Source organism: Panthera onca, chromosome D4 (genome assembly GCF_046562875.1).
Source record: "Panthera onca isolate mPanOnc1 chromosome D4, mPanOnc1 haplotype 2, whole genome shotgun sequence".
NCBI lineage: Eukaryota > Metazoa > Chordata > Mammalia > Carnivora > Felidae > Panthera > Panthera onca.
This window is the reverse complement of record NC_138351.1, coordinates 38,945,893-38,961,774: the sequence shown is the minus strand read 5'-3', so window position 1 is coordinate 38,961,774 and position 15,882 is coordinate 38,945,893. Positions and strand designations below refer to the sequence as shown.

General features: G+C 40.7%; 1 protein-coding gene across 2 annotated transcripts in view; it reads right to left on the bottom strand.

The window, feature by feature from the left end:
- Positions 1 to 830: 830 nt before the first annotated feature.
- Positions 831 to 15,882, bottom strand: part of LURAP1L (leucine rich adaptor protein 1 like) — a 55,031-nt gene continuing 39,979 nt past the window's right edge. For both annotated transcript variants that reach the window (XM_078436806.2, XM_060609761.3), the window contains one exon: positions 831 to 2,480. In XM_078436806.2, coding sequence (XP_078292932.1) covers positions 2,106 to 2,480 — 375 coding nt within the window. In that variant the 3' untranslated portion in view covers positions 831 to 2,105. The remainder of the gene's footprint in view (positions 2,481 to 15,882) is intronic.

Sequence of the window (15,882 nt, the reverse complement as noted above, 5' to 3'; positions counted from 1 at the left end):
GATGTGAAAGAAATTTGCCACATTTGATTTACAATCTGCAGGTATGATCGGAGGACAGAAATCACTGTTCATGTACCTGGCTTGTTCTAGGCAAATGCTGGCTTGTGATGGGGTGAGAATTTTCCCTTGATGCCTCTTATATCCTTGCTGTCTGCTTCCTTCCCTCTTACTGAGGATGTTCTTACAGTGCTAGACATCTGGTTACATATTTCATTACCCTCTGCTTGAACGCATCAGTCTTGGTTCTAAGGATGTTTCTCTGGTAGGTCATAATGAACATTCTCAGATTTTAATTGGGTAAATAATCTGTGCTGAAAACGACTTGGTTTAATTCTAGGTTAAAACTGAACAGAATAGGCAATCAGCCAGCCTTTGCTAAGTTGAAAGTAAAAATAAGCAGGAAGGGGAAAATACATTAGTAACGGTTGGCATGTCAAATCCCCAATTCACCTGTAGGAACAAAACTGACTCTGGACATGTGAATTCAGGAAAGGGCTTAGAAAGCTTAGTATTGGGAAATGTGGGTTCTCACTCATTGGAAAGAAAATATTGGTCTTTTTTTTTTTTTTTTTTGGTAATGGGCTTATATTTGCTTTTTTATCCATACTTTATTATTTACCTTCAATAGGTATCAAAGGGGCCATTGTTATTGTTATGGCTAAGAGAGACTCAAGTTCAAATCCTAGTCTTGACACTTACTGGTGATTTGATCCAGTTACCTACCTTCCATGTGCCTCGGTTTCCTCAAATATAGAAAAGAGACAATTTTCACATCATGAGATTGTTGCGATGTGGATTATATCAAGTAATTTATGAAAAAAAGACTGGTGTAAAATATAGACCCTATAGATTTTAATTGGAAATGGAATAACATATGTTCTGGAAGCAAACAATACATTTGACAAGAGTGTAATAGTTATATATCAACAAAGGAAATTTGGGGAAACCATTTCTCAAGTATGGACATTTTTCAATTATAAATAGGAAGCCTTTTTGATTCATACTGTAAGGTGTTTAGTACAGAAACATATTTACAAAGAAAAGTTTGAAATCTCAATAATTCACTCATGAGGAATCATTAAGGTAAAAGAATGTGGAAGATTCATAACACACCAAAATGAAAAGTTTGTTTACTACATGAGTTGTATTTTTGGATGTCATTTCAGAAAACTAAGAGATTATTTACTCCAGGATGACAGGATATATTAGACTTCATAAATGGTGATTCTAATTCCCACTTCATCCATCCATCCATCCATCCATCCATCCATATATGTGATTTATGTGTTTGTATATCATATCAGAATCACAAAACACCTATAAACAAATGTCAACAAAATCTCAAAATACAAGTTAGAACCTCTCTAATCACCTTCATGTATCTAACCTCAATTATTCTTTGAAATCTGGAGAATCATATATATTATCACACAACTAAGCTTATATAGTTTGAGTTAGAGTCACTAAAGACAAAAGTACGATCCAAAGTATGAACTCAAAGTTGAAGTGAGCAGATTTCACAGAGTTGTGGCTTCCGAATAATTGCCACGTGGAAGTATGTGACTAGCTGTATTGTTTATTTTATACTAGGAAGTTTTTGCCTACAAATAATGCCTACGTTCGTTGCAACTCTTTTGTCCAACCTATGATACAAATCCTAATAAACTTCAGTATGTTCTGGAAAATGAAACTTTGAATTGTTTAAGCATACAAAGAACAAAATAAACTGTTGTCAGACTTTGGTTTATTGTAAAATTTAGCAAAGATTTATTTTTTGGTAATCCCTGACCCCTTGCTCTGAAAACAAAAGCAAAAACATAATTATTGCTTATTCTTTTTCCCCCAACTTTACTTGTGTCACTGTAAAGAAGGGAGAAAAATCATTGTAATAAATAAAAATAGAGATGTACGAGAGAAAGATCAATCAGTCCAGATAAGAAATATTAGGAGCAACAGAATTATCATCAAGCAGTTTCAAAATAAGCTTCTTTTAAAAAGGTTGTCATATATATATAAAAAAAAAAATCACACCAAAAAGATAGCAGCAGAGAAGAAGGATAAATACAAGTTAATTGCACACCAATCCCATGCAAAAAACTGGGTCATTAGCCAAAGCAGTAGTATTCAGAATCCAGTTTGGGGTGCTTGTGCAGTGCTTGTGAGTCCTCTATTATGGAGCTGTCACTGAATTGGTCCAAGTCTGATGGGGTCTGATGGCCTGGGACATCATCTGCCAGAGTGTCCAGAAAGCTCCCCACGGAGATGCCATCCAGCCCATCACTGCCATCATGCAGGCTATTGTAGCTGCCACGTAAGGAGGTGCTCTGACTCTCCAATAAACTGCACAGGCTGCCACTGAGACTGCTTCCTCGGCTGGTAATGGTGGCCTTCTCTTCAATCATCCACTTGATGGACTCAATGCTCTCGTTGATAACAAGCAACTGGCGCATGAGCCTCACATCTGTGGCTCTGAGGTTAACCTACGGGGAAGAGGGGGGAGACGAAAGACACGCCAGTTATTCTACCTGTTTTTAAAACGTGTATTTATTATTGAGAGACAGAGAGAGACAGAGCACGAGCATAGGAGGGGCAGAGAGAGGGGGAGACACAGATTCCGAAACAGGCTCCAGGTTCTGAGCTGTCAGCACAGAGCCCGATGTGGGGCCTGAACCCACGAACCGTGAGATCACGACCTGAGCCAAAGTCGGCCGCTCAACTGACTGAGCCACCCAGGCGCCCCATCTACATTTTTGAAAGACTCAAAATTCATTTGGATCCTGTCTTCTGCAGTCTATAACTTGCAATGCACAGAACAGAATACAAATTCACTCCATCTCAGGATCTTTGGAAATCTCCTGACCGATGGCAAAAGTCATAAACAACTCACTTCCTGCCAGATGCATCGGGTCCAAAGGGGACTGTAAAACTCCCACTGCATCCCTGGCCCTAACCAAGTTGCCTGGGAATACCATTTTGAATGTCAGGTTTTCTGTTCAGAAACACATCCTCTCTCTGGCCAGACTAATCACTTATCCATATTTACCTGGGGATATATATATATATGTAGATGCTGTGAGGTGGGGAGAAGAGAAATGTGTCGAAATTAAGGAATCACTACCATTGTAGCAGCTCCTGGTTTTTGCGTGATAATGTACCAGACATCATTATGCAAGGTCCAACCTTCATTAATAGCAACCCGTTACCATAGATTATTATTTTTATCCCCATTATACAGATGAAGAAGCTGAAATCTACAGAAAAGAGTTAAGACTACAGAAAAGGTCTGCACTCTTTATAGCTATGTTGACAAATATATAGTACTAAATAATGCTTTTATTTTTAAGAACAAATTGCTTTAATATTCCTTGAATCCAAAAGGATGCCAACCAATACTGTTCCACTTTACAAGATGAAGCATACAGGTGTCTTCTATAGACCTGGTTACTTGCCTCAGACATGTCAGGGGAAGTCCCGCTCCAAATTGGTATATGAAAATCTGAGAAAGTTCTAGAACTTCCCTAGGTGCCTTCTAGGTATGTAGTCCTAAATGACTTCAAAGAAATCTGTCTTACAGCACAAAGTAGAATTTCTTTATAGGTCCTACAGTTAAATGGGGGACATTCACTAATATCAAAATATCAAAAGTGTGGTGGTTCTGTAGAATATGGAAAGAGGTAGGCTGCACAAACTCTCATGATTGCCCCTATTCTAGTTGGAAGTGAAGAGACATAGCTCCCATAAAGATTCCAGTGCCTAGATTAGGAGCCAGGAATACATTTGGCCACCAGAGGTCCTGGTCACATTCATTATGGTTTGAAATGGATTTCTGGTTTTGTTTTGTTTGTTTGTTTGTTTGTTTGTTTCAATTTGGGGTCATTAATCCAAAAGGCTGGGCCCTGATAATTCTTTCTTTCTTTTTTTTTTTTTTTAATTTTTTTAATGTTTATTTATTTTTGGGGTCATTAATCTAAAAGGCTGGGCTTTGCTAATTCTTTCTTTTTTTTAAATTTTTTTAATGTTTATTTATTTTCAACAGAGAGAGACAGAGCATGAGCAGGGGAAGGGCAGAGAGAGAGGGAGACACAGAATCTGAAGCAGGCTCCAGGCTCTGAGCTGTCAGCACAGAGCCCGATGTGGGGCTCGAACTCACAGACTGCGAGATCACAACCTGAGCCGAAGTCGGACGCTCAACCGACTGAGCCACCCAGGCGCCCCACTGATTCTTTTTTTAAGATACAAGGCTAATTCAGACTTGTGGGTTTCTAGAATTATTAAAGGCATTCAGTCATGAGTGACTCAAGCCTTAAGGGAGAAAGGAGCTATTGTCTTCAAATGTATGCATTCATATTATAAAAGTACTTCCTGGTTAGGAGTTAATCCATAACCGAAGGTGAACTTTGGATTGAGTGATTGTAGTGAACAAACATTAGGAGAGATGGAATGTCTATCAATGACTTCGAAGATGTGAGGTTACCAGTTATGTATGTATAAATACCAAAAAAGCATAAAGTACAATTTTAAACCCTTCATTTTGTGAGGATATTACATACAGTAACCAGGGTAACTTCCTTATCTTCTCTGAGAAAAGACCAAAACCAACTGTGTAGAAGGTAACAGTGACAATCATTCATCTCTGAGGTGTCCATGAACAGAAGAATGGAAACTGAGTACGTTTTGAGAGGCTTTCCTGTCTTAGTGTCTCAGTGACACTGCTGTCTCAGTGACCTTGCAGCGGTGTTGTGTTGAGGAAGGAGGCTTTCTGGCAGTCTTCATGCTCATAATCACCCACACACCCCATGGGCCATCAAGATACTGTTCAGGTTACACGTGATACAACAGATATTTGTCAAGCAACAAATTGTCTAGGTCCGCTGAAGAGCCCAGAAACCCCATATGAGCCAAAGTCTTACAAAATTCTTCTGTTAGGCATCTGTAGCTGATGAAACATGCTGTGCCCGCTGTAGGCATGGTGCGACATAAATGGGACCCTTTCCCGTCAGCTCTCCAAATGAGCCACAGCTGCATTTGTTCGCAGCCCCGCCCTGTCGCGTGAAAGTGTTCTGGTCTTTTCCAGCTGCGGGTGTGTTCTCTGTTAGTCCCCTCCCTTGAACTACTTCTTCTCTTCCTCTTCAAATCCTCCCCATTCCTGAAGTCCTCTTCTTCTATCAAGCACTAAAGCTGAGTCCAGCCTCCTCTGCTGGCCCATGTAAGAAATGTCTTACAATTTTTCCATATCTTAACGTCTGACCTGAGGACTGATTTTTTTTTTTTTAGAAATAGGCATAATGTTTTTAGAAGTAGGCCCCTGGGTGACGCAGTCAGTTATGCGCCCGACTCTTGATTTTGGCTCAGGTCCTGATCTCAAGGTTCATGGGATCGAGACCCGAGTCGAGCTCTTGTGCTGATAGCATGAGGAGCCTGGCTGGGATTCCCTCTCTTCCTCTTCCTTTGTCCCTCCCCCCCGCCCAATAAATAAATAAACTTCAAAAAGAAAAAAGAAATAGGCATAATTTTAGATGTGTGAAAGTTCGGCTCTTAAGGCGGTAATAATGCACATTCCCAACAAATGTGTCACTCTGGGGTTTTAGCATACTCAGGACAATTTTTTTTTCCAGCAATTTTGGTCTGAGTCACACAGTGACTGCATCAGATACAAATTTTTCAATTTCATTGAGGAACGCAAATCAGAGAGGAGTAGACTATGAAGTCACAAAAGCTTCCTTTGACCATTTTTTTTTTTTTTAAATCTTTTTCTACTGAAGGTAAACATTCACAGGCCATTGAACCACGGCTGGGGGAAACATGACGAAAGCAAGTCAGTTAGAACGCGTTGATCTGGCTGATAATGATTACAGATTTAACTTCCACCTCTGTCCTCCTGGGGAGAGAGTAAACAGCTGTCTGCTGTAGGAGTGCCGGGCCGGCCGGTTCACATGGCTGCCTGTCCATTACCTGGAGCTCTAGGCTGCTTCCTACCACTTTCTTCTGGAACTGAGGTGTGGTTTTGCTATCGCCAATGAACCTTGAAAGGCTGAGCAATCTGTCACGGAACTAAATCACAATGATGCTTCTGTCTCCGGTAGCTACCCCGCCTTTCCTCCCTGTTTCTCATGTCCATCTTTAGAACGTCTGGCCATCTATCAAGGAGACAGTAGCCTGGCCCGTTGGTAGGGAACTTCCAGTTCTTTCACCTGAGACCTTATAAGGTCCAGTAACTTTAAGGAAATAGAGAGTTGGGAGGCCCTGTTCATGGTCTGGGTTTACATTCCCTTTCTTGGAGAACTCTTTCCTGATCTATCATGGTATCCAATCTCCATGCTGAGTTCCATACCACTCTTCTATGGTTTTTGTGTTCCCTTCACAATATTTACAGCTAGTTGAAATCATCCTGCTTATTACATTTATGCTCTGTTTTCCCCATGAGCATGTAAGCACCACAGAGTACAGGGAATTTGGTCCATTCTGGTCACCACTCTGTGCCCAAGACCTGCAAGAGTGCTGGGCACGTAGCAGGTGCCCGATTGGTATTCATTCAAGGGCAGAATTATTGCTTCAGATTGGACCATCTGTCAAGTACACCCCTCCCTTGGGTTCTGCGGTAGGTCAGTGATATGGGACTTGAGAGGGAGGAGAGAGGCAGTTTCTGGAAAGAGCATTTCCGTACTGAAGCATTCCCAGCGTGCAGTCCCATCTGGATTCATTCACAGGATGCAAACACTGAGTACCTGGCACAAGGAAACTGGCATTCCTAGCTTAAATGTACAGATTCTGAGATAGTGTCTCTGAAAGGACGTGGACTTCAAGTGTGACTCACATTCCAAACACCATTCTGTTTGTTCTGATGTGATAACTGGTACTAGCACAGCACACACACAGGTATTCTGTAGACACTTGATGAAATGAGTTAAACAAAGGGAACAAACAGGGCATTTACAAAAAGAAAAAGAAAAAAAAGAAAAAGAAAGGAAAAAGGGAAAAGAAAAAGAAAGAAAGAAAAAGGAAGAAAGAAAGGAAGAAAGAAAAAAAAGAAAAAGAAAAAGAAAGGGAAAAGAAAAAGAAAGAGAAAAAGAAAGAAAGGAAGAAAGAAAGAAAAAGAAAAAAGAAAAAGAAAAAGAAAGGAAAAAGAAAAGAAAGAAAGAAAAAGGAAGAAAAGAAAGAAAAGAAAGGAAAGAAAGAAAGAAAGAAAGAAAGAAAGAAAAAAAGAAAAAGAGAAAGGTTTGTACTGATTGATTCAAAGAGATGTGAATGTCACTCCCTCTTTTCTTCCTCCGCCTTCCCCCACTTTGGTCCTTGTAGTTAACGCAATGTAATTCACCTTCAGGCTTAACCGAAGTCTCTCACGCTTCAGGATCGTAACATAGCAGGTCTCTAGATGGGGTGAATGCTGAAATTTCTTATCATTTTTGGACAAGTAGTGAGCTGGGTGTACAGCAGAACTTGAAATGAGAGATCCGGAGAGAGGAAATCGCCTTTATTTTTTTTTAACATTTATTTATTTTTGAGAGAGAGAGAGAGGGAGAGAGAGCACGAGTGGGGGAGGGGCAGAGAGAGAGGGAGACACAGAATTTAAAGCAGGCTCCAGGCTCCGAGCTGTCAGCGCAGAGCCTGATGCAGGGCTTGAACTCACAAACCATGAGATCATGACCTGAGCTAAAGTCGGTCACTTAACCGACTGAGCCACCCAAGCACCCCAAATAGTCTTTTTAAAAAATATATATATATATATATATATATATTTTGAGAGAGAGACAGAGACAGAGAGACAGAGAGAGAGCATGCCTGAGCAGGAGAGGGGCTGAGAGAGGGAGACAGAATCCCAAGAAGGCTGTGCGCTGTTAGCACAGAGCCCAACTTAGGGCTCAAACTCACGAACTTGAGATCAGGACCTGAGCTAAAACCAAGTGTCGGGCTCTTAACTGACTGAGACACCCAGGAGCCCCAACAGCAAAATATTCTTAATAATAAGCTTTTCCAGATCTGTGTTTTCTTCTAGGCCATCATTCTAACACTGAAAGACTACAAAGGTTATGAATTAGCATAATGAATCCATGAAGGCAGGAATGTGGTCAAATTTGCAGTGAACCAGGGAGTTGCTAAACAAGTCAACTTCTTTTGTGCTGCTATGTGAGGAACGCAGCACAGGGTTCCAGTCACTGTCACTGTCAACCTGTGTGAGCTTTGGGCAAAGTGGCTGGGCACAAGGGACCTCGGCCTCTGCGTTCATGAGGAACAATGATGAGGCTGTATTCTCAGCTCCAGTGAGTCACCTGCCTAGGTGGAGGTGATAAAGCAGTTTGTGAACAAAGGTCATTTCTGCCGGGGTTGAAAATTTAACTCAACTCAGGACCTAGCACTTGTCTGCTTTTCACATTGAGGTTTGTTTGTTTGTTTTGTTTTTTTTTTTGTTTTTTTTTATGATGTTATTTGATCCAAAGGATCTGCAGATAGGATCATGTCAGGATTTCCCTCCATTTTGACATCCCGGATCCTTTGGTCATTCCTGTGGCCATTTGATTACTAGGTTGTTTCTTCTAGGAGAAAAGTACGTGGGCTCTGGAGGAGAGGGAGCCATCAGTTTTGCTAGTCAACAGCTCCAGCCAAAGTTTTAGCTAGTAAGAACTCCTGGCCCGAGCCAGCAGTTTGAGCTCTCCGTGAATTTTAATCTCCTTATCAGAAATTGGGAGATGACAGTAATTTTGGCTCTTTCTGTTTGGCTTCTTGTTTGTGTTCTGCCCCAGGATAAACATACATATCATCTTCCATATGCCTGTTTATGTTCATAAATGTGTACATGGGCTGTGGAATGTGTCTTCCAAATACGGGCAGTGTTGGCTCTGTCTTGTCATACTGGAGGCGTGGACAGCACTCCAGCCCTTTTGTTTACAAGGATCGACTAGTCAGATAAAAGCAGGCCATCTCCTAGGTATGTACTTCTAACGTAAAATCTGCACTATCCATGACCTAAATCCCAAATGTCCAGCAAGCTGCAGTATGAATTAGAAGGGAGAAAGATGACTTTATAAGTCCATAATCACATACACGAAGAAAGGAAAACAGATCAGATTTGCCTTTTAATGTGATGCTCTAATCCTAGTTCCTAATTCAGAGGAACGTATTTTTCAAATTTGAAATTGGTAGAAGGCCTTTTTTTTCTAGCTGTATTTATTTCCAAATATGCAAAAAAAAAGTTAAAGGGATCTTTTTCTACCTTATTAAAAGGCTGCTATAACAATGTTTGGAATATTGTTTTCCCAGTTTATCCCAGTTTATTTGTGTGTTCCCTTGCCTAATCTAATCGAGTCCAAATTTGCTCCCTCTCCAAATTCACCACATCCTCAATTTGATGATCACAGAAGATTTTCTGCCTACCCATCCTTAAAATTTCTGGCGGTTTTATTAATAGCTGTATTTATAAACCACTTCTCTAACTGTATTCTCAGAGGATCCATAAGGATATTATTGTCTCTTTGCAGTCTGAGAAGGCACTGTACAACATTTCCATCCACAGCTTTTGGTTTCAAATGCTTCAGGAGAAAAGCCTGCGGCCTTTTACAAGTGCTATTTGCCAGAAATTCCCTCTGCCTTCTCACGCAGTTTGAAATTTACAACAAAATTTCTTTCTAATTGGGCAACGGAGGATTCCATTTTTATATCAGCTTTGTCTTCCTCCATTTGTGGTGTTTTTCTGTGGAACTGAACAATAACTAAAACAGTTCTCTCTTTTCCCGAAACCTTATAGAAGAGTAATTTACCCCAAGACTAATTACGTACATAAAACCACTGTCATCTGCATAGCTAACTGATTAATGTTTTGATAAATTAGGAAGCTGCATCTGGTTTATTTGAAAGGGGGCACATGTGACTCTCCCGAATGTCAAATATAAATTCCTGCCACCAGGCCTGCTCACCAGTGCCACACAGTTCCCTGCTGGCGAATCCTCTGATCACCAAAATAAGACCAGGGAGCTTTTCGGTCCTCTTCTGTCCGGTGCTAGAATCCAATCAGCACTTAGAGCCTGCGATGTCAATTTCTTTTCCATACTCTGATACAGCGAATATTGTTTCTCCTGAGTGCTTTCAATATGTATATGCAAAACGTCGTTTCGGGCAATGAGAGAGAATATAAATCACCTGAGCAGAAATTCATTTGGAATGAGTTAAGAAAAACACGGACTTGAGATATCTGTAGCAGAGAAGCGCACATGAATAGAGCAAGGACCAGACCAGAAGTGTCCCCACTAAGTCGTAACAAATATGCTTTCTGCCTGTGCATTTTTCCCGGTTAGAACTTAAAACGGCATTTTTACATGGCAGATGAGGCTATGACGATGTGCCCTGTGATATGGAGTGGCCCTGCTCACACTGGGAAGGAAGGAGGAGGCAGGGTGGCGTGGCAAATGTCCAACAACTGACTCCCTGGGAAAACCACACTCACGTGCCACCAGAATCGTGCTGATATAACAGATGTGTAGCACACACTTTACAAATAATACTAAAATATACGTTACCTTTTATTATACTTGTGTATAGTTTTTTGTGTGTGTAACTAGTTGATTCTCAGTAAATGCCTTCTGTACATTTTTTGCTGAATTCTTATATGTACGGCAACCTATCGTTACAGTTCAACCATAATTTAACAAGGAATTGACACCAATCACTCTTTTTTCAATCGTTTTGTCATTAATCTATGTGATCTAAAGTTTGGTTTGTTTGTTTGTTTGTTTGTTTATAGGCAGGGAGAGGGCAGCAAGAGGGAAAGGGAGAGAATCCTAAGCAGACTCTGCACCGTCAGTGTGGAGCCCGATGTGGGGCTTGAACTCATGAACCGTGAGATCATGACGTGAGTCAAAATCAAGAGTCGGATGCTTAGCTGACTGAGCCGCCCAGACGCCCCTATGTGATCCACTTTTAAACAATTTCTCACCCTGGCACAAATTATATTCATTAAAGGGAAGCCTGTTTCTGCTTCAGCCTAGTTACGTGGTTCAGCACTAGTCAGAACTTTACAGGTTTATTAGTCATCTTTAGTGACTTGGACAAGAGTTTTTTAATATCTCCCAACTTTATATGCTGTCAAAAATGTAATAACTAAGGACATGACACGCTTCTAAATTTAATCTGCCATATTAACATTGTCTCCATCACTGTCTTAAAGGCAGTCAACAAAATAAAAATCAAGTTCTGATTGACGGCGTTTTCTAATTTCTGTGCTGTCAATACTCCAACCATGGCTAATTGCAAGCTCCCAATGTGACGCCGCTAAACACGAAGCTGAGAAAAGGTGCTCAGTAGCCCAGCATTAGGTAATATTTTCTCCCTGTGGGTACAGTAAATATTTTAAATAACCTCAAGAAAATTATTAATAGTAAAACATTTAAAAGTGATGGTTTTGAACATTTATAACCTTTGTTTTTCATATGGCGTCTTAGTTTGTAGGCTTCGATGCATAATTTAAGGTTTTTTGAGATACAACTGACATATAACTTTGTGTCAGCTTTAGGTGATGATGATGATGATTTGGTGTATGTACATACTGTGAAATAACTACCACAATAAATTATCTTTCGTCACCTTGCATACCTAACAATTATTTTTATTTTTCTTATGATAAGAATTTTTAACATCTACTCTCTTAGCAACTTCCAGATATACGATGCAGTATTGTTAAGAATTTTTAGGATCTATTCTCTTAGCAACTTCCAGATACACGATGCAGTATTGTTAACTTTGGTCACCATGCGGTACATGACATCCCCAGAACGTATTTATCTTGGAACTGGAAGTTTGTCATCCACCTCTGGCTACCACCAAGCTGTTCTCCGACTCTATGAGTTTAGTTTGTTTAGATTCTACATACAAGTGAGATCAAACACTATTTGTCTTTCTCTTTTTCACTCAGTGTAATGTCCTGAGTCCATCCACGTTGTCATGAATGGCAGAATTTCCTTCTCTTTATGGCTGAGTAATATTCCTGTGTGTGTGTGTGTGTGTGTGTGTGTGTGTGTGTGTGTGCATGTGTGTATCACATTTTCTCACATTTTCTTTATCCATTCATCCAGTGATGGGCACCTGGTTGCTTCCATGACTTGGCTATTGTGACTAATGCTGTACTGAAAATAAGGAGTGTAGATATCTTTTAGAGATAGTGATTTTGTCTCCTTCAGATATATACCCAGAAGCAACATAATTTTTAATTTTTTAAGACACCTCCATATTGTTTTCCATAGTGGCTTCAACAATTTACATTCCTACCAACAGTGCACAGGGTTCCTTTTTCTCTACATCTTTGTCAACACTTAATATTTATTTTCTTTTTGATAACAGCCATCTTACCAGGTGTAAAGTAATATCTCATTATGCTTTTGATTTGTATTTCTCTGATGATTAGTGGTATTGAGCACCTTTTCATATACCTGTTGACCATCTGTATATCTTCTTTGGAAAACTGGCTATATTCCTCTGCCCACTTTTATTTTATTTTATTTTATTTTATTTTATTTTTTAAATTAAATTTTAGTTAACATACAGTGCAACATTGATTTCGAAAGTAAAATTCAGGGGTGCCAGCCTGGCTCAATTGGTTGAGCGTTTGACTTCTGCTCAGGTCACGATCTCATATTCTGTGAGTTCGAGCCCCATGTCTGGCTCTGTGCTGACAGCTCAGAGCTTGGAGCCTGTTTTGGATTCTGTGTCTCCCTCTCACTCTCTGCCCCTCCCCCACCCCCCTTGTGTTCTGTCTGTCTCTAAAAAATAAAATTTAAAAAATTAAAAAAAAAGTAAAATTCAGTGATTCATATTGTTTTTTTGCTATTGAATTAAAGTTACAGGAAAAGTAAAGGTTTTGCCTAACCCAGTGCATTTTATTATGATAAGTAGATTAGAGAATTAGAGACTTTCATTTCTCCCCTAAGGGTTTTTATTTTTCTGTTCAGGATTAAAAACTTAATGTAATTTTATCCTTTCCACTGAATATAATTTGAGGAAAATTTAAATATTTATCCCAAAGTTATTAGTGTTTTCTATGGAAAGATTTCAAATATTGAATATAGATTATTATTTAAGCATTATTTTAAAAAAAATTTTTTTTTAATGTTTATTTACTTTTGAGACAGAGAGAGACAGAGCATGAATGGGGGACGGTCAGAGAGAGAGGGAGACACAGAATCTGAAGCAGGCTCCAGGCTCTGAGCTGTCAGCACAGAGCCCGACGCAGGGCTTGAACTCACGGACAGTGAGATCATGACCTGAGCCGAAGTCGGACGCTTAACCGACTGAGCCACCCAGGCGCCCCATATTTAAGCATTATTGAGACATGAAATATACTTGGAAAGGGACTAGAGATATCTAAAAATAATGTAAGCATTTGCATTTTATATTATAATTTTAATGGATATATTTCCAAAATATGCTGCACACTTCCCTATCTTGATAAAAAGAACCATGTAGAACTGAGCTGAATCAATTAGTAATGGGCCACCATTATAAATAGCATTTTTAATGCAGAGTTATTTAGCAATGCACTTAAGAGGTTTTGAGGAAACAGTACTGTAGACTTCTTTTAAAAAAAATTTTTTTTTAATGTTTATTTATTTTTGAGACGGAGAGAGACAGAGCATGAACGGGGGAGGGTCAGAGAGAGGGAAACACAGGATCTGAAGCAGGCTCCAGGCTCCGAGCTGTCGTCAGCACAGAGCCTGATGCGGGGCTCCAACCCACGTGCTGTGAGATCGTGACCAGAGCCAAAGTCGGACACTCAACAGAATGAGCCACCCAGGCGCCCCTAGACTTCTTGATGCTGGTATTCAATCTGTTCGACATAATCCTCATGCCCCACTTCTTCCCCAGTCTCCCGATTCTCTTTCTTTTAATGTTTATTTATTTTTGAGAGAGAGTGACAGAGGTGAGTGGGGGAGGAGCAGAGAGAGAGGGAGGCACAGAATCCCAAGCAGGCTCCAGGCTCCGAGCTGTCAGCACAGAACCTGATGCGGGGATCAAACTCACGAACCGTGAGATCATGACCTGAGCTGAAGTTGGACGTTTACCGACTGAGCCACCCAGGCACCCCCGGATTCTCTTTCTAATCTGTCTTCAGCACAGTAGTATTTCCATAACCTTCCCTTTTTTTTTTCTTTTTGTGGGTAGGGGAGAACTGAGTCGTGAGGAAAACTGACTTTGCACTCCTTGGAAAGTAACATCAACTGGTAAGTAACATTAAGCTGAGAAGCAAGCCTCTGTGACAGAATAAAGGGCATGTGCCTTCCTCCCTAGAGGAGTGCTTTTCAACCTTTACATGCATATGGGTCACCTGAGAGTCTTGTTAAAATTCAGATCCTGTTCACTAGTCCCACGATCATGCATTTCTAACACATCCCAGGCCGATGCCAGGAAATCCTTGGGGGCCTCTCAGAGGACTCCCGGTAACCCCCTTCTGGTATCCACACTCCCATTAGTTCCCTGCCCTGGAGTGCGGACTGGGCCTATTACCTTGTTTCTAAGGAACAGATTATAGTGAAAATGATGGGATGTCTCTCCTGAGAAAAGGTTACAAAAAGACCGGTTTCCATCTCAGGTATACTCTGTTGCTTGCTCTGAGGCAAACCATCTGCCAGGCGATGAACTGTCCTATTGTGAGATCTACATGATAAGGAACTGATATCACTGGACAGCAGTTAGCAAGGCCTAGGCCCGCCAACTGCTACTGGCTATATGAGTGAGGCTGGAAGCAGAGCCTCCTGAGTTGAGCCTTGAGATGACTGCAGCCCTAGCCAACATGTTGACTGAAGACTTGTGAGCAGACCCTGAGCCAGAGACACTCAGTTAATCTGTGCTCAGGCTTCTGACTCACAGAAGCCATGACATAGAACATGTCTGTTGTTTACATTGCTAAGTTTGGAGGTATTTGTTACTCAGCATGAACAACTAATAACCAGTGCTTTGTATATGGACACGTTGAGTAGCAAGAGCCTAGAGATCTTTCTACTTGTGGATAATGTTGGGTGATGGATGCTGGACCACAGTGCCCATGGAATGCTACTCTGCTGATTCACTGTTGCATAGTTTGGATAAAAGTTAACAAATAGAGTAGTTAAATCTTTATTGATGGAGACAGAAAATGTTCAAGGAAGTTAAGCTCTTCAAGAGGGGGCCATATGCATCTCCCACAGGATCACCATTTTCCCCATAAGAAATGGTAATTTATTACCCTAAAGGAGAAACAACAGATGATTCCTCTGGTATCTGACACAGGATGCTTTCAATGAAGGTCACTTATAAATATATTCTCTAGGGTAACCTGGGTGGCTTAGTTGGTAAAGCATCCAACTTCAGCTCAGGTCATGATCTCGTGGTTCATGAGTTTGAGCTCCGTGTTGGGCTCTGTGCTGACCGCTTGGAGCCTGGAGCCTGCTTCAGATTCTGTGTCCCTCCCTGACTCATGGGGAGAGAAAGAGATGTGAATGGGGAGGGGCAGAGAGAGAGAAGGGGAGAGAGAGAGAAAATCCCAAGCAGGCTCTGCACTGTCAGCACAGAGCCTGATGTGGGACTTGAACTCACAAACCATGAGAACATGACTCAAGTTGAAATCAAGAGCTGGATGCTTAACCAACTGAGCCACGTGAGAACCCCTATATGCCATATACTTTAAGGGCCATAGAAAGTAGGGTATACAATGATAAGATAATCAACTAAACTTAGACAATAACATTCAGATATAATTTTAAGAGTTTAGAGTATAGTAAGAGATTAATGAAGCTGACATCACTGAATCTTCAATACTGAGGAATCTATCAAATTGTAAGCTTGCTTTTCATAATTCCCCATTTAATCCCCTTCAGTCTGGCCTCACTAGAGAAAAGGGGGAATGAGATTAAGATAGGGATAAAA